Source organism: Pithys albifrons, chromosome 8 (assembly GCF_047495875.1).
Source record: "Pithys albifrons albifrons isolate INPA30051 chromosome 8, PitAlb_v1, whole genome shotgun sequence".
In the NCBI taxonomy this organism is placed as follows: Eukaryota; Metazoa; Chordata; class Aves; order Passeriformes; family Thamnophilidae; genus Pithys; species Pithys albifrons.
The window spans coordinates 5,387,495-5,410,177 of record NC_092465.1 but is presented as its reverse complement, the minus strand read 5'-3'; the positions used below and the strand labels follow the sequence as shown (position 1 = coordinate 5,410,177).

Genomic DNA, 22,683 nt, shown 5'->3' with positions numbered 1-22,683 from the left:
AAACTCAGTTTAAATTAACTCTCTGAGAGATTTATTAGGCCTTCAGGTTCCTTATAGGTAGGAGAGAACCAGGCTGACTGTGAATAGGCACAGTTATGTCTTTACGTGACTAAATATCACAGACTTCCCAGGACAGAAAACAAGGCAAGTCAGCTCAGGAATATAATGTGCAGGTAGTGTTTGATCCAACTTCATCATCCCTTCATCACTGAGCAGTTTTTATGGTTCTTATCTACAGCTAAGAGATTCAATGTGAGACTAAATGACAAAGGTAATTAATTAATTGACATATTTCTTTTGAATTAATGAGATTATTCAGAAGCCATAGGGCAGGTATTTTGGCATAGATTGTGAAGAATTGCAGCTTTCTACGAGAATGAATAGAATTTGAGGATTTCATCAAGGGACTTTTCCAATGGTGGTCAACTGAATTTCAACAGATCAGGTTGAATAAAGACATAAATGTGTATTTTATCAAACTTCATATTGTGAAACTGACTCTGCTTCTTACAACACTAAGGAAAAAGTTACTTACTACAGTTTTCTTCATCAGAATTATCTCCACAATCATTCTGGCTGTCACACCTCCAATGGTCTGGAATGCAGTTGTTGTTTTTGCACTGGAACTCATGAGGTCCACAAGTTTTTTTATCTGTAATTAAGGTGAATAATATTTACAGCATTGCAAATGGAGAGTCAAAATGGGGCAGACTTCTACTAAAGACATGACAATACTGCTGGATCTATTTAAGAAGGAGCAACCATCACTTTCAGGAATAATTTATTTCTCATGACACATCCTTTAAGCTTCTATTTATTTATACCAAAACATGTATGCTCTTAAATTTGATAAAATTAAAATATACACTGTCTAAACTGTTACTTACAGTTAACAATATAAAATTCAGAAGGGATCACAAGTTAGTTCAGAGAGAGATTATTATTGCACTGAATCTCAAAAACTCCATTAACTTTTCCTTGAATTTCTCTGTAAGATTGCTTTATAAAAGATCAGTTGACATTAAGCCACAAGAATATTGAGTTGAAAAATGTACGAAATATGTATTTCTCAAAAGTTATTCTTGCATATAATAATTTAAGACTAATCAAACCTGACAGAAAACTTTGCACTTTGATTTAAATTTCCACCTACTGATGGATTGAAAGTCTACTCATACAAGGTAAAACATTATAAAGCCTCTATTGCTCAACTGAGAACAATTTTCTTCATGATGTAAACTTTCAATGAGCTTTTTTATTTACAGAGAGGCATTGGAGGCAAAGCTGCTTGGAGACATAGGAATATCCTGAACTCCTCCAAATGGAAGGAGCTGCCTCTGTGTTTTCTCTGAGTAAATCTTGAATAATTCTTTCAACTTCTAAGGACTGAGATGAAATGAAGTAAATTAAAAAGTTATCAGTGACATTTTCATTGAAAAAAACCCCAAGTTTGCTTTGTAAAACCTCAATGACATATTTAAAATTACTTGTCACTGTGATATTTCAGGGGGAATTGTTTTAATTTCCTTTAGGCCATGTCCCAGGATGTCAGTGCAGGCTCACACTCCTACCATGGCAGCTCAGAGAGCTCCAAAAGCTGATACAGCCAAAGGGACTGGAACAGCCCAACCGGCTTTTTCTGCTTGTGAGGTAGAAAGGATGACAAATTAGAGGGATTATTTTTGGTTCTATGATCTGCTGTTTCTTCTCCTGTGTTTTAGGTTTGGTTCTGGAAACTCGAGTGACAAATCAAACCTACATTTGAGTATCCAGAAGGTGGAGGCAAATGGTGCTGCAGCTCAGTTGTGTACACCCAAAAACCTGGTCATTACAATAATGCCTTCCTGTTGGTTGCTTATTCTCTGCCAATATCATGATTTTATGAAGTTTTCTCCCAAAATATTTTTTCCTGTGATATTTCTCAAGATTATAGTCTATGATATTTTAAACAAGGTATTTCAAAAATTAAAATATTTAATATTACAGAACAAAGATATTGCACCCAAATGTATGACAGGCTTGTATTTTGATTCTGAAGGTTTGCAAAAGATAGTTTCAAACCCACAATCCACCTTATATTTATTAAAATACTTCTAGCAAAATGTAATATTTGACCACAAAATGTGTTCTAAATACTAATGACAAGTATCATCGTAGTGACAAGTAAATATTCTATTTATCCTTCCACATTCAATAGAAATACCAATATCTAATCAGTAATACACAGAATACAGAGATGACATCCCTTCATTTCAGTTACCTGCCAGAATGAAGAGAACATGCAGTGTATATTTTCTTCCTCTTCAATAGAAATTATCTGGTTCTCAAGGATGCTAAATCCAGTTTCTAGCATTGCCTCTTTACACTTGTCTAAGCTTTGCTTTATTATTATTATTTGAATGCTAATCTTAATCTATTTCTACCAAACACAAAGGAATATTTACTTATTTTTTAATATTATTTTGTTTGTAAGGCTCTCTCTTCACAAATCTGAAAGCTTTATTCTTCTTCTGATCTCTCATGGCAGCTTGGAATTTAAAATGTCTTACAGACCAGATTTGCTTGTCTTGTATTTCCTTCTTCACATTAATGTGAACTAAGGAAAATACTGGGATACCAGAGATAGGATAAAACAAAGAAGATTATCTGGGAAAGTTGTGTGACAATTACCTGATCTTTGGGAATGATGGATTTACACAACTCAGAGGAAACACTGCAAGACCATTATTTTTTTTTTTGGAATTGTGGAACCCTGGAAAGCACACACAGGCCCACACACATTTTGTCACTGCTGCCCTCAGCACTAAATTGCTTTCTCACTTGGCATAAATGGGAAAGTTAAAATGCCTTTCCCTTAAAATGTGAAAGTTCAGATAGGAATGGTACAAAGGCAAAGAAGTAAGTACTGATAACTCAATTTTCATGTTTCTCTCTTCAAGTTATTAATAAGAGATTCACTGCTCTGCTGTGACAGACAAAGACCCTTTTCCAGCAATTTGTGTGATCACCTGAGGTAGTTGCCTCTTGGTTGGGGTTCAGCTTTTGTGCACACTGAACCAGGATTTTATTTTAGAAATACTTGTGAAGGAGCGTGTTGAAAACAGGATGAAGGCTTAAATGGGAAAAGACCCAAAACAACCAAGAAAAAAAAATGCACCCTAAAGCCCATTTTGATTCAAGTACCAATCCCTATGAATAAAACCACTATTTAACACAGTTGCACTACATTGCCAGTTAGGGATTTTAATTCCACATATTTTCATCTTTTTGCATTTGTGTGTGTGCATGAGAGGCATAAAATCCAGAATGAAAATGATTCACTTTGGATCAAGGACCAGCTTGCTGTCCTAGAGCTTGGAGGGCTGTCACTGATGCTGCATACAGGAAATTATAAGCCTGTCAAAGGAAGTTTAAGTTTATATAATGCAGTCCTCAAATTCCTTAAAGAAAACATTCTTCATCACCAGGAAGAAAAGCTTACTTTAACTCTTAAGGCTAAAAATAAAATTAACATAAAATTAATATTAAAAAAATGAGGAAGCAGGAAGCAGTCATATTAATGTTGACACATCATATTAATAAACCTGAAATACACATAACCTTTAAAGCATATTATAATCACTTTTCAAGACCAAACACAGCTTTCTTCAGATTCTCCCTCACACTGGCCCATATTTGATGTAAAATATTAAAGTGGAGAGCAAGGATTAGCATAATCTACTGGCTTTCTGCAGTTGGACAGGAAGCACAAATTAACCCTATTTACTTATTACCAAAAAACTCACCATACACGCATTAATAAACAGATTTCTAATTCTGCTTCAACTGTCTGAGTTGGAAAGTAACCACAGAAGACTAAATACATTTACACTACTTCTGGCAAATTTACATAATATAATATCCCCAATAACACACAGCAGATGTTGACTAAGCACAATACATATGGCTATGGAGCACTCAAGCAAAAAAAAAAAAAGATTACTCTTTAAGATAAGTTGCTCTGTAAGCATTTTAGAAATGAACTGTAAACAATAACTTAGGATTGCATCAACATATGCAGATCTTTTTTTATACTCAGCTTGCAGCTTTAGAATTCAATTCTATTAAAATTTGTCCATAAAAATATCAATCTAACTTGGAAAAAAATGTAGAAGACCAAACTGTGTTGAAAGTACTGCCATTGGCTCAAATGATGACTCACAGTCAATTACCAAGTATAAATATATTTTTTTCTGTTCAGTATTAGTTTTATTTTTTTCTTCTAGCTTTTAAATTTTATTTCTTGAGAATAACATTAGAAGCCTTATTTTAAGACTGTGCTGTATGAGTTGGGCTTGCATGGGCAAGTCAAAATATGAATCCACAGTTGGAAGGTTGGAAAGCTGTCCCTATTGGGAAGAAATGGCTTGCTGGAGATCCAGGTGATGCAGAAAACTGCAGGAGAAAGCAGGTATGAAGTGGATCAGAAACTGAGCAGTGGAGGGTTGGTACCATGACATCCCAGAAGAGGATATAAAGCATCTCCATGGCAAAAGTTTATCAACTTTGCATTCATTGTGATTTATTGGACTGTAACTTCTCCCCAGTTGATAGGATTTAGTTTCCCCATGTTCACAATTCAAATTATGGTCTTGGATTTCCAGTGTTGAGGGACAGTTCCAGTTCCTAAGCACATTTACCACTTCCAACTGTGTCAATTCCTTGAAACACATCCATGGAAAATCAGCTGTTTCTCAATGCTTTGTCCATGATCCCAGCCTGTAGTTTTGTTACTCTGTTGTCCCAGAGATGGCATAAACCTGTCCAGAGTCACATGTTTCATCAAACCATTTTCTCATTTGTGGATGAATAATGAGGAGTGCTTTGAACATTCCATAGTATTTGTCTTGTTCTCTTCCATCTCAGAACATTTTTCTATGTTTTCCTTTGTAGGCATGACTCAAAAATTTCACAAGTTTTTCTGCACATGATTAGTGTGTGTTTTGCATTGACATCCATATTCATTGATTTTCTGACAACACTCCTCCACTCATGCAGCCTCTGATTTATTTGTAATCCATTTCCGAGGTAGAATATTTAAATTTATTATTTTCTCTCATTTACAGCAAAAAGTTGACTTTCAAACAATGCAAGCAGTGACTTAGAACACCTATGCCTACTATAAAGTGTGATCTCTTTTTTTCCCAAGTGATAGTTAATTGCTACAGGGTCTACGATAACCCAGCTCAGTAGGGTAGAACTCTGTGGTTCTGTTCTGGATATTGTGTAAAATCTGGTACAAAATGGGGCTTGGTGTGGTAATGGTGCAATCCTACCCCTGATCTTCTTTGTGGAGGATCTGCTTCCCCAAGCTATCACACTTAAGTACAGAAGGTCTGTAAGTATCACAGATTCTTGGAGAAGTCCTTGGGGATGCAAAGTTTGTGGAGTGGTGTATTAGGGCACATCATGCCCTGGAGGATTACACAGAGAAGCAAAAGTTGGTCATGCCAAGTTGGAATCTGCTCTGGACCCCTCCATACAGCCAGTCTTAACTAACAGGAATTTCAAATTATTATACTTTCACTATTTATGACCCTCAGCAACAACCAAGTGTGCAGACTGAAATGACACCAACTGGATAACACTGTGAGAAAAATAAAGAATGTCACTAAATTCTATGTCACTGTGCTGCAAAATTCCAAATGAGACACCAATTTGCAGCTCCTGCCAATAAAATAGTAGTACAATATGAATTTTATAAACTAATCATACAGAGATTGTCATTCAGCAAGAACTGGATGAGCCAGACACACCTGTATTATCATAACAGGTATCCTCATACACTGACAGAGGACAGAAACTGCAATGATTATTTCCTTTTACTACCTTTTTTAAAGAATGTCAAGATACAGTAACATATTCAAAACTACTGACATACCACAGTTGGCTTCATCTGATCCATCGGCACAATCTGGGTCTTCATCACACACCCACAGTTTGGAAATGCAGTGTTTGGTTGTTTTACACTGGAAATGGTCTGGAGAACAACTGTTTTCAGCTTTAAATAAAAGAAATCCAAATCATAAGAAGAAATATCCACTAATATTCAAAACATTTGTTCTAAATAAAAAAAATCAAGGATTTCAATTCTGATATTGGACACCTCTGGCATAATTCATTTAACAACCATAAGAAAACAGCATTCAGGCTTATACTATTTATCATTTTGTCATTTTTTATATATTATTTTGTGTATAAGAGTAAGGTAAAACATAGTATTTATTGTGATTTTTTTAACAACAAACTGATAAATAAAACCAGTGGCAGAGCTGAAAAAAAGGTATTTTATGGATCCCACTCTGGTGAAAGTAGAATAAATGAAATAATCTCACCTATTACTTGTTTTCTGACAGGAGACCAAGAAATATGAACTCTGTGGTAAACCTACTTAAAACCTCCCTCAGGGGAACTGGAGAATTTTCAGAAGCCACAGGCAGGGTATTATTAAAACAAAATCAGCACACTGAACTTTTTTAAAAGAGAAGATAATAAGGTCTAGGTAAGACACAATAAAAATTAAAAAATGGGTATGATTAACCTCCCCACTCCCCACTGTGTCTTTGCAAGTGAGTGCTGGCTGAGTTTCAGCCAACTCAAAAGCTTGTTGGGGCACAACAGCCTGTCCTGCTCCCATGGATCCCAAGGGTGCTGCCAATGCCACCACTGCAGCTCCTGGCCCTGACCCTCCCACAGTCTCTGAGCACTGTTGTGCTCCACACTCTGCTGCTCTGATTTAACTTCTGCCACCTACACTTCAAGGTTCTGAGAACCTCCCATGTGTGCAGTTCTCCCCAGGCTTTCACAGGAGTTTGCCTGACCCCACTTCATCAGGTTTTAAAGAACCTAAAATGCAAACCAACATATAATATTGTCTGACAGAGGCTACATCTCTCCTGAGCTGTCTGGAAGACAGACATTAAATATGACCATCAACAAAGCCTTTGTATCCTTAGCAACCCATCCCTTGGAGAAGATGTTCTTTGCAGAAATGCAGCACATGCAAACCTTGAGAAAGCTAATTCAGAATAAGGAGCTTAAACCAGCAGTAGATCTGAGTAATGAACTGAGTGAAAGAAGGAGCTATATTTCAAGACAGCCCCATCATCTTAATTACCAAATGATCAAAGACATAAGCTATTCAATAGATTCCATTTTAAATTTGAAAGTATTTTCTCTACCTATATGTAAAAAACATGATGTGAAAATGAACTCATGTAAAGCAAATTTTATTAAAAGCTTAGCAAATGCAAATCCAGTTATGCAGGCAAATTAATGAAGAATTTCCAAGAGAGAGTGGAATAGAAAAGGTATAAAAAAAGAAAAAAACTTAATCAAGGAAAAAGGATGTACAAGGAGCTATAGATCCACAGCTTTTCCAACAAAAGATGCCAAAAAGTATCTTTTTTCCATTGCTGCAAGGCATGGCAGATGAAAGACTCAAAAGGATGAGTCATTTCTGAGGTGGTTGAGAATAAAATAGATGTTTCAGACTAAGTCAAAAACCCAATTAAACGTTTGAAATTTATATCCCCCTCTTCTATGCAATGACTTCAAAAACATGAAGTTTGTTTGCATGTTCTCCAATTATTTTATATAGAGGACATTTATAATATTTTACATATTTCACTCCTGTTCCTTGTTTCAAACCAGTTCCAGATGTCAGAGAAAAATTTTCTGAACACAACTTACGACAGTCTCTTTCATCTTCTTCATCCCCACAGTCATCCTGGCCATTGCACCTCAGGTTTATGGGAATGCACTTCTGGTTCTTTGTGCACTTGAACTGGCCTGACAGACACACGTGGGTGTCTGTAAATTAAAAGAGTAACAACAAGTTAAAAAGAGTAAAAGTTAAAGATTCAAGATTTAAAAGGTAAATGAAAAAAATTACAGATTCTTGACAGAGTGTAAAGCATGGCATTTAAATCAGTCTAGCATGTTTCTGAAACCTGCAATGTATATAATCACCTACCACAGTTCAGCTCATCAGAATTGTCCCCACAGTCATTCTCTCCATCACAGATAAAGGCTGGGAGAGCACAAAGTCCAGTTCCACACTGAAAACGTCCTGGCTGACACCTGAACTCAGCTGAGAAAAAAAGAAAACTGCTTAGGAATACTACCAGAGGAATGGGTAAAGTGGCCACAGGGCTTTTCTTCCTCTATGGACTAATCAAAAGAACTTAAAAACCTTTGTACTTGCCTATATAATCTCAATATGAGTACAAATATTTGTAACTAAAATGTACATATACTATTGCAAAACAAATTTCATAGCCTGGCATTTTAAATTTGCCTAACTGTAGTTCAGTACTTATGATACTGAGTGAAACCCCCTGCAGGCTGATCTTTGCTACAGCCCCAACAGAGACTTCCAATTTAGGATCTAAACACTTAAATTCAAGTCTATATGCAACAAACTCACTATATCACCCTAATTCTCTTTCCCAAGAAAGGCCTAACACTGTTCTTTCTCCTGGCCACTGTTATTTGAGCCAGTGACCAACTATGTACCTCTACAGTAATATTTTATATAAGATACATAGTGTATCTTAAAATGGAATCTTATGTAGAATGTTAGAATGTTTAAGTTTGCTTCAGAGGCCTCTGTAGCAGGAAACCAGAACTAATTACACAAATGTAAAAACAGGTGTGAGGGATTTCAATACAAAAAAATCAAACTAACTATTAATTAACTGGAAGATTGCACAACACGTAGTAGAGTGTGTTTTATACAAGCTTAAGGGAACAAGGAAAGAATCACAGGGAAAATGTTGTTGCTCAGAAAACTTCAGAAAATAATAGTATGTACCTAAACTTCTATAATTGCAAAGAAACACAAGCAACGAGATTAGAATTGCATATTTTTATTACATACAAAAATAAACCAGATAAACCTGCCAGAATTCTGTATTTATGTAAAAAATTCTGCAACTTCACAACCCTGCTTTAAAATGAAAATCTTCACCAAAGCCATAACTGAGATGAGCTCAGTTGGTCAGAACATTGTGCTAATAATGCCAAGGGTTTGGGTTTGATCCCTGTATGGGCCATTAACTTAAGAGCTGGACTTGATGGTCTTTGTGTGTCCCCTTTCCAACTCAGAATATTCTGTGACTTGCTTATAACTGGGATGAAGTAAAGGTTTAAAAGATGAAAAAGAATGCATGATTTTCCAAAGATCTTAAAAGACTCTTAGTAGACATGAGCTAATGAAAATCTTTTCCAGGCTGACAAAGGAGAGCTTTCACCCTTTGTGAATTTGACAGAAGCCAAGCAACAGAAAACAGTGTTGCAAACAGAAGCATTTCCAAAACCCCTCTTCCTAACATATGGAAAGCACTGTATTTGCTGTGGGCCTTCGGGACAGAGAGGGCTCCAGGTTGAGGTGCACTTACGGCATTCTGGGGGCTCGTCGGAGCCATCACCACAGTCATCCACAGTGTCGCACTTCCACCAGAACGGAATGCACTTGTCAGTCTTGCAACGGAACTGCAAGAGCAAGGAGAGGAGGGAGAAAAGCTTTCACATAAACTTTTATTTATTTTTAAACTTTGCATTAATGGATTCTGGCTGTTAATTTTGCAGAATTTGTATTTTTTCCTTTTTTTTTTTGTGATGTTTTGCACTGAGGTTTCCACTGATCAATTGTAGTTTTGATGCCATTTCTACACTGCCTTACAATCCCCCAGTACACACCACTCATTGCATTTTGCTGCATTCTATGATTTCATCCTTTAGGATCTTATTCATAGCAAGCACTTCAATTCTCAGGTTTTGTAGACTGTTGAAGCAGACAAAATTGTTTTCTCAGATAAACCCAAACACCCACAGTTACAGAAAATGGCCTTAACACGCAGTGTTGTGTATGTTATTGTTTATAATGTTTGAATTAAATGAGCAAAACGGGCCTTTCAGCCTTTCAAAGGGATACAATATCTGTAGGATATCCTTGAGGAAGGTGCCCTGTAATGGGTTGGGTTGAAAGGCAGCTGTTCTAAACTATTAAACTGCCTCACACCAGTTATGCAGCTCAAAGGAGCTCAGCAGGAGGCCAAAAGATGGAGGAGACAAACAGAAACTCAGACAATTCTCTTTCTTAGTATTTTTTAGCTTGGTAGAATAGTCTTCCTGATGCTTGTTTTAAGGTGCCAGCCTTGCTCTGCTCAACATAAGGGACTTCAGATTGATAAAATGGCATTATGAAGTTACTTCCAGGAAATGGCACTAACTCTTAGATGCTGTTATATGATCTGTATGAAAATATTTGCATCCCTTTCTAAACTGAGGAGCCAGACAGCTTACAAAATCCAGGAGCAGAGTCATATGGGTCTCTAAGGGCTGGAGTTCTGGTGATCTAGAGTTTCATTTGGTTTGTGCTAAACAATTTCTCATGTCAGATCCATTATAGGATGGTCTGTAGATGTGCAAGACCAGTGTATTGACCAGTGCATTGACCCTTTCCTCACAAACACCCGGCAGAGTCAAGAGCAATTGCATCACAGGACCAGCTCTGATTTGTCAGCATCATCTGAAAATCTTAAGGCAAAAAGTGTATTTTTGCCACTGATCTCTGCATCTGATGCCATCAGACTGATGAATTATCAAACAGTAAACAGAATTCAAAAGTGGAAGAAAATGACAAATAATGTGCAATGTGAACTTGTAACTGTCTGTCTGGAGCTGCTTCTTCTATTTAACTCTGCTCTCTATCCTGTGGAATCCACAAGTGATAAAATATTGCTCCTGAAGGATCCAAGATGTGATGCAATCCTTCAATTCAGATCACCAATGAGTTATTTAGACAGGAATAGAGACATTCAATCAAACGTTAGTATATAAATTCACTGTGGAATAAGCTTCCAGTGCCATTTAAAGAAAATGTAAAAAAACTGAAAAAGAGTGCATTTTTTTTTAACCAAATAAACTTGAGAAGCCAAATACTAGGCAAAAAACCCTAAGAATTTCTTCATTTTACAAGTATTTTACACCTTTTGTTTCTGCTCATTTCTTAAGAGGAAGTGGCAAGACAATATAAACAGAAAAATTACAGTGAACATCCTAAACTCACACCAAACATCACCTTAAGACAATGGAGATAGACAGCAAGAGGTTTCTTAGATAAAAATATTATTTGAATTAAACTGCACTTTATATAATAGGATGACCACTACTCCCTAAAAATATGAGTTAAACCTTCTTGCTAATGATGGAAGTCATTATTATAGAGATATAGAACAGTGTAAGATCATTACACATCTCATGAAAGTGAGCTACCAGAAAAGCAGACTATTAGAAATATTTTAAAGGCCATATGTACTATAAAAAGCAACCAACTAATAGTCTGAATATAGTCCAAAGACTTTTATCAAAGTGGTAATCTTATAAGAAAACACTACGTTCTACTTATCTATCTTACATTTTAAGAAAAAGAGTCAAATATTTTTTTCAAGTACTAGGGAATCCGCCTCAGTGTTTTAATTGATACAATTGTTAATTAATGACATTGTAGCATTTGCACTTCAGCTAATGGATTGTGTTTAAGGCAAGTCTATCACTTGCCTATGTAGCTACCTGGACTGAGCTTGTTTCCTTTTATTAATGTAAAGTTCATTCACACATGAATACTCCCAAATCATTGTTATATACACTTAGTATTTTTATATTTCATACAAATGTTTATTCAAGGCAATTTCCATGGGTTTAGTAGCTGTATTTGTTCTCCTGACTGGCAGAAACATCGATGTTTGAAAGTGAGCAAGTTCTGCATTTTCTGGAAAAAAGGCATTTGCAAGTCTATTTTCCACTAATAGCCTTGAAGACAAAATGCTCTGAGTGCTCCCAGCCTTCAGCTGCTTTGACTGATGCTTTCATGGGTACCAGCATGCCTCATTTAAAAGCAGGGGGAGCAGAGGGAAGTGAAGTCCAGTCCCTCCTCCCCCTGCCCCCACACCGTACCTGACTGGCCGTGCAGTTGGACAGACACGTCTTGTTATCAGCAGCGAGGTAGAAGTTGGTGGGACAGGCACACGTGTACAACTTGTCAGGGGCCAGAAGGCACAAGTGACTGCAACCACCATTGTTTAGTGTACATACATGTTTAGACACTGTGGACAGAACAGGAAAATAATATCAGAGCCTATTACTTCAGTACACTCCAGGGTATGTGCTTTAGAGAGGAAGAAAGATGTATTACATGGCCTTTCTTTACAATGGAATGTCTCAAATCAAAAATCCATAGAGGGAAACTTTCCTTTTGCCTTTAAGCTATTCTGTGTTGCATGCAAAAAATTATTGTTATGGATGTAGGTTCAATACTGAAAGAATGAGAGGAAAAACAAAGCACTATTTTTTATTATAATTAGAGAAAAAATCATCTTATCTAGGTCAAGTGCCAGATTGTATTCAGTTACAGTTTGAATACTGGGATATCAAGAGATAAGACAGACACAAGCATACCACCCACATTGTCTGACATTCCTTCAGTCCAACAAGTTTCTAAATAGCAGTATTCTTCTGCAGTATTAACACTCTCTTGCTTTTTAAGAGTAAGGTTAAAAGTTTTCATCACACCCTGTTTCCCTCCTAAAAACTGGTAACTTGTACTATAATGCGACTTAACAGTTTTGTACTTCCAGTCTGGGTTAATTTTTAAGGACCCAAATTGGTATCTCACCCCTGAACAAGATACAACACATCCACTTAATACCAGACATGCTTGCAACATTAATCACAGATTTATATTTAAGAATGCTAATTTGAAAACTTCCACAATTTGAAGCAAAACAGAAATAAAAATCATCATTGCAGATAAATGAGCTTCCATTCCCCCAGCATCTGGCTGCTCATTTAAATATATGTTTGGAAAGCACAGACAGAATAATTACCATCAGGTTGCCTGTAAGAATGATACACCTGGATGTCTGTTATGGTGTGCCATGAGTTAATCAGTGCCAGCCTGTCTGCTCCAGAGGTTTTGTGGGCACGGCTGAGGGATTTGGTTTTCCCGTCTGTCCAGTAGATGTAGTCTTCAAACAACGTTAGTGCAATCACCCCTGGAATGTCTTGATTAGGGACTGGAAGGAGAGATGCTGAGGTTAATGTTCACTCCTGGAACACTGCCAGTTAAATATCCCATCCTGCACGGGCTGCCAGACACAACTGCTGTATAATGTCTTGAGAATAATTGTCGTGACAATACGCCAAGCCCAGAGGGTTCTTTATTGCCAGTTACAATAAAGATGGATGGAGCACAGCCCTGCTTGCTTAGAATTAGTTGGACAAATCAGTGATAAGGAAATGAAAGAATTTCAGTTAACCACAATTACCTCCACACTCAAAACCAAAGACAGGTTAAATTTTAAAGGAGTACCAACATAACCCTTGCCTAAGCCAATATCAATTTGCACTTTTAGTGGAGTAAAAGTTATTAGAAAATATGCAAAGCTTAACATCTACATCTTCTGATATTCCATTTAAGACAATTCATAGTATTTTATTTCATCAATATACACTGACAAGAGAGACAGGAAAAACAAGTTTTGCATTAAATAACCATAGTAGTAAGAGGGCTTAGTGCTTACTCCTAACATCACCAACCAGACAATTAAAAAAAAAAATCAAATAAAGTGATGCTGATAGCCCATTGTTGCAGTATCAAAAAATTATAACTCAACACCTATAAAAATGATGGAAGGACAAAAAGTAGAAAAAGTTTTGGAGTGTTCTTTATCCTGCTGTATGTTCTTTAATCTTGAACTATTTGTTTCTGGTAAACAGTAACTGAGCTCCACCTTTTTTTTTTTTTAGCATATATATTTGTAATCATAAATGCCACAGAAGAATATCTGATTACATAATTAATTTGCTATTTATAATCTTTTGTTGCTGAGTCACTCTAAATGCGACAAGGCAGAGTGGAGCAGCTGACTGTCACTTTGAAGCAGCATATCCTTGACACCTTTACCTTGTTGTCTTCATCTTTTTTTCCTGGAAAGTGCTTAAAACGACTTGGCAAATCTCAAATTCCTGTTGGAACATTTCATAGCTCACTGAGACCTGATGACTGATACTGAGGATATGGAACAACAACTTAGCAAATTCAATTTCATATCCCATAGTTCTCCCAGTAGTGAACTCCGGTGCAGGGCATGTTGCCTTCTGTCAAGGAGACCTTGAGCTTCTTAGACCTGAAATTATTTTCCCTCCTTGAATGTCTCCATGTACCAGAACTGTCATACTGAGATAACAGTGTGAGATTCTTGAAAAGAACTTCATAACATTTCTGAGAAATAACTCAAAGAGCAACAAAATTAATTGTGGCCCTCAATACATAGGCAACCTTGCCATGGTTCCTTACATATTAGAGTAGCCATCCAAAAAGCTCTTAGAATTTGGTATTTGTAGAATCCCACTGTGAAAACTTTCCAATGAGAAATACAAACCAGGCTGACAGGAGAGGCAGGAAGGAACAGCAAAAAGAGAAAATGTTACTCTGAGTGAAACCCTGAAGCTTTCCATAAAATTGTTTTTCTTATTTTGCTCAGGTTCTGGAAAAAATATTTGTTCACATAAATTATGACCCTTGCTGCTACTTTTGACTTGAAAGTAAAGATGTCAAAGGTACCACTGCAGTCTCTCTACACATAAGAAATGTGCTTTCTGTTTTTCTGTTTTCACTTATTCTAATCAAAGTTAAAATTACAATCAGAATAAAAGGAAACATAAAAGCCTTAATTCACTTTACATATAAAAATATTTTATTTAATTGTTTTTGTTATTTCCCACCAATGAAAAATACTCCCTTTTTTTGGCCATCCAGGAGCTCCAAGCAAACACCATGTCCTGAGTAAATGCTGACTTCAGTTTCTGTGTGTGTTAAGGGTATGGCCTAAAATATTAAATACTACAGTTAAAGCACTGAAATTCAGAAAACTGGTCATTGACTCAAGTACAATTTTCTTTCATTTTTTAAAAAAGCTAACTTTGCAAGCACTAGGTTTAAAATCAAATCTTTTAATTATCTTAAAAAACAAAACTGCCATATCATTGAGAATGCAAGAAATAAACTCTGCACTTTTTAAGTACTTTAAAAGAGGCATGATGGAGTGTATTTGTTTCCAAAAACTGGATTCCTCATAACTACCACATGGATGCAAAAAGTTGAAACCATCAATGGTTTAAACACTTACAGATTCAGGCTGCAGTTTGTCCTGTCACTATTTCTTATTTCTGAGTAACTTTGTGAGTTTAATGGGTTTCTGCAATAACTTTTCATTAGCTCTTTAACAAGACAAACTTGATCAAAATTCTTTCAGAATCTCACACCATTTAAAGCTGTAAAAGCTCTATGGATCCTGCTGTTACCATGAAACTTAGAGACTAAGTTAAAGAAAATCAAGAAAGAAATGAATTAACTAGGTTAAAAAATAGACCAAATAAATGCAAATAAAATCTACTTGAGGTAAAACACAGAAAATAAGTACAGTATCACTGGACATAAATACTTGTAAAAATTCTAATATGACCATAAAAATAAAAAATCTTATAAAATAAGAATTAAGTATAATTACATATAATAACAATTTTTTTCTAAGCTGACCATAAAACTCTGTGTTTTCTTGCAGTAGATACACCTGTAAAGACTGAGAGAAGTTTCTGAAAACAGCCCTTCAGTAGCAGCTAATTCCAATTTACTTTACTGTTTAAGGAACAGATCTGTCACAGCTAAATATGATTTTTCTTTTACATTCAGGGCATTACAACCAGAACTGTTGACATGTAATGGGTTACAGAATCTACAGTTCCCATCAAATCCAAATGACCAAAAGAAATTAATACAAAACCAAGGTAATTTTTATATCTTGTTTTCTGATGGAATAGTAAAACAGTCTCTCGTGCTCTTTATTCTTTGCCTTTGAGGACATCAGTGTTTCAAGGCTTCCAGAATTTCAGGCAGTGACAGCTGTAGGTTTTTCATAAATGTATGTAGTAGGAGAAAAACCCATTTCCTTTTCCTTCAGCCTTTCCTTTAACTTAAGAGAGCCTTAACTGCATTAGTGCTCTTCATAAATGGCACACATTAGCTACATGTGGCAATACTAATTGCCAACCCTCCAGGATGGTTCATGGTGTGAATCACAGTTTTAAACAGGAAAGCCAGACTAATTGCTCCACTCTCTTTGGCAAGCACTGGGAAAAGCCACTACTTTGTGCAAATTTAAAGACAGGTTAGTCATAACTGCTAAGTACCTCTGCTTCCCCTGCATCATCTATTTGAAAACACTTAATCAAGATGTCTGCTTGAAAATCCATTAGTAAGAAAGAAATATATTCTGGTAAAGACAAAACTCACATTACACCAACATAAAGGTCTGGGAATTCACAGAGAATTGAAATATTCATATTATAACCAGAGCCGTGAGAACTGCAATCAGCATTAATTAATTTCTAGAACTACCTAAGTATTCAACAGATTATTTTTTGCTTCTAAGTTTTCTCATGACAATGTGACCCTGTGGGGTATCATGTACGAGGAAGAAAATGCTGTATTTTGTCCCACCAACAAAATCATATCAATTCATAACAATATTCTGATTTTGAAGACCCTGCACTTCTTTTTTTTTTTTTTTTAATGGCAAAATTCAGCAACTTATTCAACAATTAGGGGCAAAACCCCATGACATGAGAAATGAGCACCGTATGTAATTTATGACAAAAAAATTGCACCTGAAGTTTACTTTTGTGATTGGTTCCCCCAGCACAACCTCCTCCTACCAGAGAAGGGCAAGTTCCTGCAATCCCTCCTTTTCTAAAAGCACTTTTACCACCACCTCTAATTCTCTGCTGGTGTTTCACTTGACCCATAAATCAAGGATTCTCTAACACTGAATGCTAATTCCAAACAGTGCTTGGCCAAACAACAAGTAGATGAGAAGGGGCGTAAGAGAGAGGAGGGAGAAGAGAGAAGGAATGTACAGACCTTTCAGAAAGCTGCAGAAAACAAGAGGATGGGTAATAAAAGGGAAAAAAGAGGAGGCCTGCTACAGATCAGAAGCAGTGGGAAATAAAAATCATTAGATACTTGAACACAAATAAAAATGACAATAAATAGCATAATAAAGGAAGATAAAGTGCTGCATGAACTTAAGAGAAGAGCAGCCACAGGAGGGAACTTGATTGTGTAGACACATGAGAAACATGACAGACTTAAAATATATGCCTGTCTCTCCCTCTCCTGCATTTTGTATGAATTTTGATCCAAGAATATAAATTCATAGGCTGTAAGTCATGTTTGTGATGCAACTGTTTACTTTTGTGTGAACTCTCTGTTTCTCTTATATTTTCTGAGTACCTTTACTTAAGCATAAAAAAGTGTTCCTTTGATTTCAGGAGTAAAAATCATTCCATCTAGGATTTCTTAGCTGCAAATATGCTTACTGAAGAAGCCTTACTGAAGTGAAACTCAGGCTTCTTCAGCTCTGACTGAATCACAAGTATTTCCAAAAGTAAAAGCAAATACATGAATACTCTCATTATCAAGTGGTAAAATCATTGTACCAAGAAAAAATGTCCTTAAAAAGGATAAATGTTGACATCTTCTAATTAAAAAAAAAAAAAAATCTGTGCTCTCTCATGACCACCAAGGTTGGCTTTTCTTTGGTGTTCAGCTCCTCTGCAAGCTGGATGGCTGATCACTTCTAAGCTAAACTTCCAAAAAACAAGGGACTACAATCTTGCTGTGCCCTCTTGCAAGATGTACAGGAGTAGAGGGGGTGAAAAATTCCTGTCATGCTCCTCCCCAAAATGCACTGACCCAGCTGGAGTCCCAGTGCTGGTATGTAACTGCTAAAGGCAATTAACTGTGGTTAAACAGCATTTTAAATGACCTTCTGCCTTCCTGTGGCATTAGAGCAGTTTCTGTCTAAGAATTTTGGCACCCAAAGGCAGACAATTCAGATTGGTGATCAAACCTGAAAATACCAGACCACATGATTTTGAATTCCACTCTCTGAAACTTGATTTTCTGAACTGAAATAAAACAGATAAAAACCCTACTGACACCTTGATCTAAAGGGAAACAGTGTTAAACTCTTAGGAAGGATTAAAAATCCTCCAAAGACAAATTGCATCAAGGAAGAACAACACTCAATAAGAAAATAGCAATTAAACCAAACAAACTTGGAAATTGCTGATCTTCTCCTCTGCTGCAATTACTGACCCCTGCAGTTCTTCTTCCAGGTGAACTCCCCTGTAACTATTTCTGTCTCATTTTCTATTCAACTTGTAACCTCTCTGAGATGCAGTCAATACCTTTTTATTTCTGCATAGTTCTTTCTCCTGATGGTTGTTCCATTTGATAAAGAATTTGAAGTGCTTAGTCCATAACATTAATAATGAATAATGGCAATAAGGTTATCTCTATTAAGCTTGTGACAAAGCATGCAATTTTGACAGATGTAATTAATGTTACATTAAAATATTATCTTTTAAATATAAGACATATTATAATCACTATTACTTTTATGAAATTGACATTTTTTTAAAAATAAAAACAAACCTGTCAAACTCAATAAACAGAATAAAGATATTAATAGACTATATAGATTATACCCATTAACTGCAGCTATGTTTCACATTAAAAAACACCAAGACACTCTTAGGATGGTGTTACTCACATCTTCAATAACTACATGGGCATGTATACATCTTTCTGCAAATTTAACATATACATCACACATCCATATTGGGTAAAGTATGGAAGACACAAGTCTTAGCATTAAGTGGCAGGATATTTTGCCAGTCAAAAAAGTAACTAATTCAGCATAATAAACTCACACAAAAATTGTTCTATGTCCCAAAAATGCTATCACAAAAGACACAGGAAATTCAGACTCAAATCTAAGGATCTTGGATTTAAACACCTTAAGGCATTATTGCATCTGGGGTGTTAAAGCTGACTTACAAATGACACCATGAGAAGAGATGCATAAATTTTCCCAAATCCACATATAAAACCAATTGATCAAAACTAGCATTGCAGTATTTATTGTCCCACTTTAAAATGTTTTGTTAGCTTTTTCAATTCCCTGTGAGCAGTTGTTTATATGTCAGTTACTCCATGGCAGTACAGAGCAGTGACTCAATTCTTCTCCAACATATACAAGTCACTATTCAAGTAAAACTTTTCAGTGTGCTAATGAGTATTCATCCTCTCTCTGCTGCCCAAGCCATTCCTTCCTTTATCTTTCCCCCTCCTGCCATCATCCAACTATGATACATAAACTGCTAAGCCCCTTTGGTTTATCTCATTTATCTTCTATTGCAACTACAGGAGCTGCTCAACACTTCAACTTTCTTCACCAAACCCTCCCATTTTCAAGAGTGTTGATATGAACATGGAGAAAATAGAAAATCTGTGGTTTCTGTTCTCTGTTCCCCTCTGACACAGACAGTGCAGGCAGACTAATGCTCATCCTTTAAAATTTGTGATGGCACATGTCCAGCTCATATGGAAACTTAAAGACAATCTCTGCTAAGGTGTTAATGAGCACTTCAGAAGTTTCTAAACTAATAAAATCTGGCCATATTGTCACAAGAGCAGTGGAATACACAGAAACCAACCTGCTGGCACCTTCCTAAACTGGGGACTGTGGAACCTCACAGTAATGTAACTGTGTGAATTGCCTTTAACATGGGTGAACTACTTCTCATCTGTTGTGAGGAAACCCTATTTTCAAACTTCTCTAATTTTTGAGCTACGAAACCTTCCAGTATAAATGTGGAAAGAATTGGTTCCTGTAATCTTTTAAATTATTTCTACATTAGGACAACTTATAAGTAACTGGATTTACTCTTTTATGTTTATGTTATAAAACTCTGGTTGCAGAATTCAGAATTAACCACAAATACTCACTTTCTACCTAAAAAGTCCTTACAATTATCATTTTTTCAAACTATAGGTGCTAAAACAGAAAGAGGTTATAATCTCCCAAACCCCTGCAACTGATAATTCAAAACTTGCATAAATATACACACTAATTCTGAGGTTTAAAAGCATTGAGGCAGAAGGTAATTCTGAAGAACAAGGGGTTTTTTTTTTCCAACTTGAGATACCGTAGGAAAGTTGCTCTGTGTTAACCATACTACAGCTAAATTAGTCATTTATGAGCATTTAATTTATTTTCAGCTCAACACTTCTTCATTGCTTCATTTTCATGCCCCTGTCAGACGAAGCAATGAAGTGCTCAACTTTTGTTTTTCCACTATAAAGCAGTAAAGAACTTGACACAGTTCATGGACTAATCTCAGCTTAGAGAAGCTTCTGCACTCCCTAAACCAGACTATCAGATTTTACAGTTTCATTACACCAAAATTCTCATCTTCAAAGTGAAATGGGGAAACGGTGGGCAGCTCTGGGGGTTTAAGAGCTCTAAAGGGCAGGAAAACCTGCATGAAACCACCAGCCACGTGGGGAACTGTGAAGCCTGTGTCTCCTCTGGGCAGAGAAAACCAAAAGCAGCTAAGTCTGACAAATTCTTAAATGTTGGGGGGTTTTGGAAAAAAAAACAAAGCTCACATAAGTAAACCAGCTTAGTGCTTAACCAGATTAGTGCCTCAATAGTTGCTTAATCATTTTCAGTGCAGAGCATTTGTGGATGCTGCAGTGCTGAATTGGCTGAGCTCTAAAGACAGTTTACATAACCAGGCATTAAACATCAAATAGCTAAGCAAGGTCGTTGCTACTCCCAGTGCCAAGAAGGGCTCCCAAGTACTCTAAGATTTCTGACCTAGTTAGCATGTTTTCAAAGTTTTTACCAGGAATCTCCTGGTAATTATAAAAGCCCATTTCTCTGCTGAAATACAGAGGAGTAAAGCAGCAGATGTTCACTTCTGAAAAAGCTTTAAGGTTGGTAAGAAAGAAAGGAAAAAAAACACCAAACAAAAAAACTTGTTGAAAAAAAGTGTAAACACTAAGATGTATATACATGTAAACTCCCACTGGATGGAATAAACACTCCTTGGTTTAACATAGAGCATGCCAGTAATTAGACTAAGATTGCTCAGTTCATGCTCAAGTATCTAATGTGGAGCACAGAACACTTCATCTCATACCGTAATATCTCTTAATAATACAAAATACCCCCATCCTACAAGGTACTTTTTTGCTGGGTCTCATGAAATCTCTGTGGCATTCTCTGATACATTTTGCAGCAGGTAATTTAAGATCCAAAAATCATATTTTCAGAAAAAAAGCCCTCACATCAAACTAGTTTTACCCTCAAAAGTCACAGAAACAGGGAAAGAAATACTTAGTTTGCCATAACTAGGACTTCAGATTGCATCACTCACGGGATTCCCACCCAGATTTTTTTCTCTGCTCCACGAGTATGTATTTCTACAGTTGCCATATCTGTGCCTTAATTCTTTTCTATGTGAAAACCCAACGGTTAGAATAAACTCAGCCACATCCTTTCTTAACTTTGATAATGCAAAGGAAATCAAAATGGCAAAGAAAAACAGACCATGAAATCCATGTGAACAATAGGTCTTCAAGAAACACAGTTATCACAAGATATAAACCTAATCTTTCTCATTTAAGTGCTTATCAATATGCATTACAGTTATCAGAATGCTAGAGGGGACCACAGTTTTACTTCCTCTAAACACCCACCACTGAACTTTTCCAACTTTCCTAAATTAAGATAATTAATTTATCTTGGTTAAATTTCATCTTCCAAAATATTTCTAGTTTTGTGCTGAAATAGGAAGACATTAAATATCCACTTGGTAGTTTGTTCAGAAGAAGGGAAGCAGGGAAAAGAATCTGATTAAAGCCGAACTGATCATTACTAGGAGCTTTGCAAATCTCCCAGAGCTCCACTTGGACCACCCACAGGAATGTTGCATCTGTTGCAGACACCAAGAATTCTATCACTAATTTGTTAAATCCACAGAAAGTATTTTATGACTTGATTTTGGTTTGTTACTCACATTTTGAGTGAAACTCCTGATAACAGAAATGAAAAAATGGCATTAGATGTGCGCAGACTGGAGAGGATCCAGAGAAATGAGAAATCCATAGAGATGCTCCAAGGCCTGGGAAGCTGCCAAGTGGGGAAAGGCTGAAAGAAATGTGTTTGTCCATCCCTGGTAAAGGAAGGCTGATGGGGTGGTGCCTCATCACCATGTTCCTGCATTAAAGAGGTGGCTACAAAGAGGAAACTCCCTTTTCACAAAACAGTAACAGGGAAAAGGCAAAGGGTGATGGGAACAACTTGCTCCTGGAAAGACTCCAACTGGACACAAAGGGAAGATTTTTCACAGTGAGAATACTCAGGCACTGGAATAACCTCCCCAGGGAAGTGGTGGATTACCCAACCCTGGGCACTTTGAAGGTGCAGCCGGACAGGGTGCTGGGCCATCTTGTCTGGGCCACGCTTTTGTCAAAAAGAGGTTGGACCAAATGATCCTTGAGGTTCCTTCCAAACTCATACTGATTAGCTAAGGAGAAAATCTTGCTCCCATGTAATTTAATGAGACTGGGATGCTTCTCACAAAGTCTTTTTCTTACTGCTTGAATATTTATATATCTGGACTTAAAGAGACATGTCCTCAAAAGTAGTGTGATACCAAGTTTCC

At 36.5% G+C, this 22,683-nt stretch overlaps 1 protein-coding gene across 1 annotated transcript in view; it reads right to left on the bottom strand.

The window, feature by feature from the left end:
• LRP1B (LDL receptor related protein 1B) overlaps positions 1 to 22,683 on the bottom strand; it is a 312,472-nt gene that overhangs the window by 72,844 nt on the left and 216,945 nt on the right. The window contains exons 58-64 of the mRNA XM_071562122.1: positions 12,930 to 13,118; positions 12,001 to 12,149; positions 9,441 to 9,534; positions 8,015 to 8,131; positions 7,732 to 7,851; positions 5,921 to 6,040; positions 536 to 652 (exon numbers count right to left, since the gene is read on the bottom strand). Coding sequence (XP_071418223.1) covers positions 536 to 652; positions 5,921 to 6,040; positions 7,732 to 7,851; positions 8,015 to 8,131; positions 9,441 to 9,534; positions 12,001 to 12,149; positions 12,930 to 13,118 — 906 coding nt within the window. The remainder of the gene's footprint in view (positions 1 to 535; positions 653 to 5,920; positions 6,041 to 7,731; positions 7,852 to 8,014; positions 8,132 to 9,440; positions 9,535 to 12,000; positions 12,150 to 12,929; positions 13,119 to 22,683) is intronic.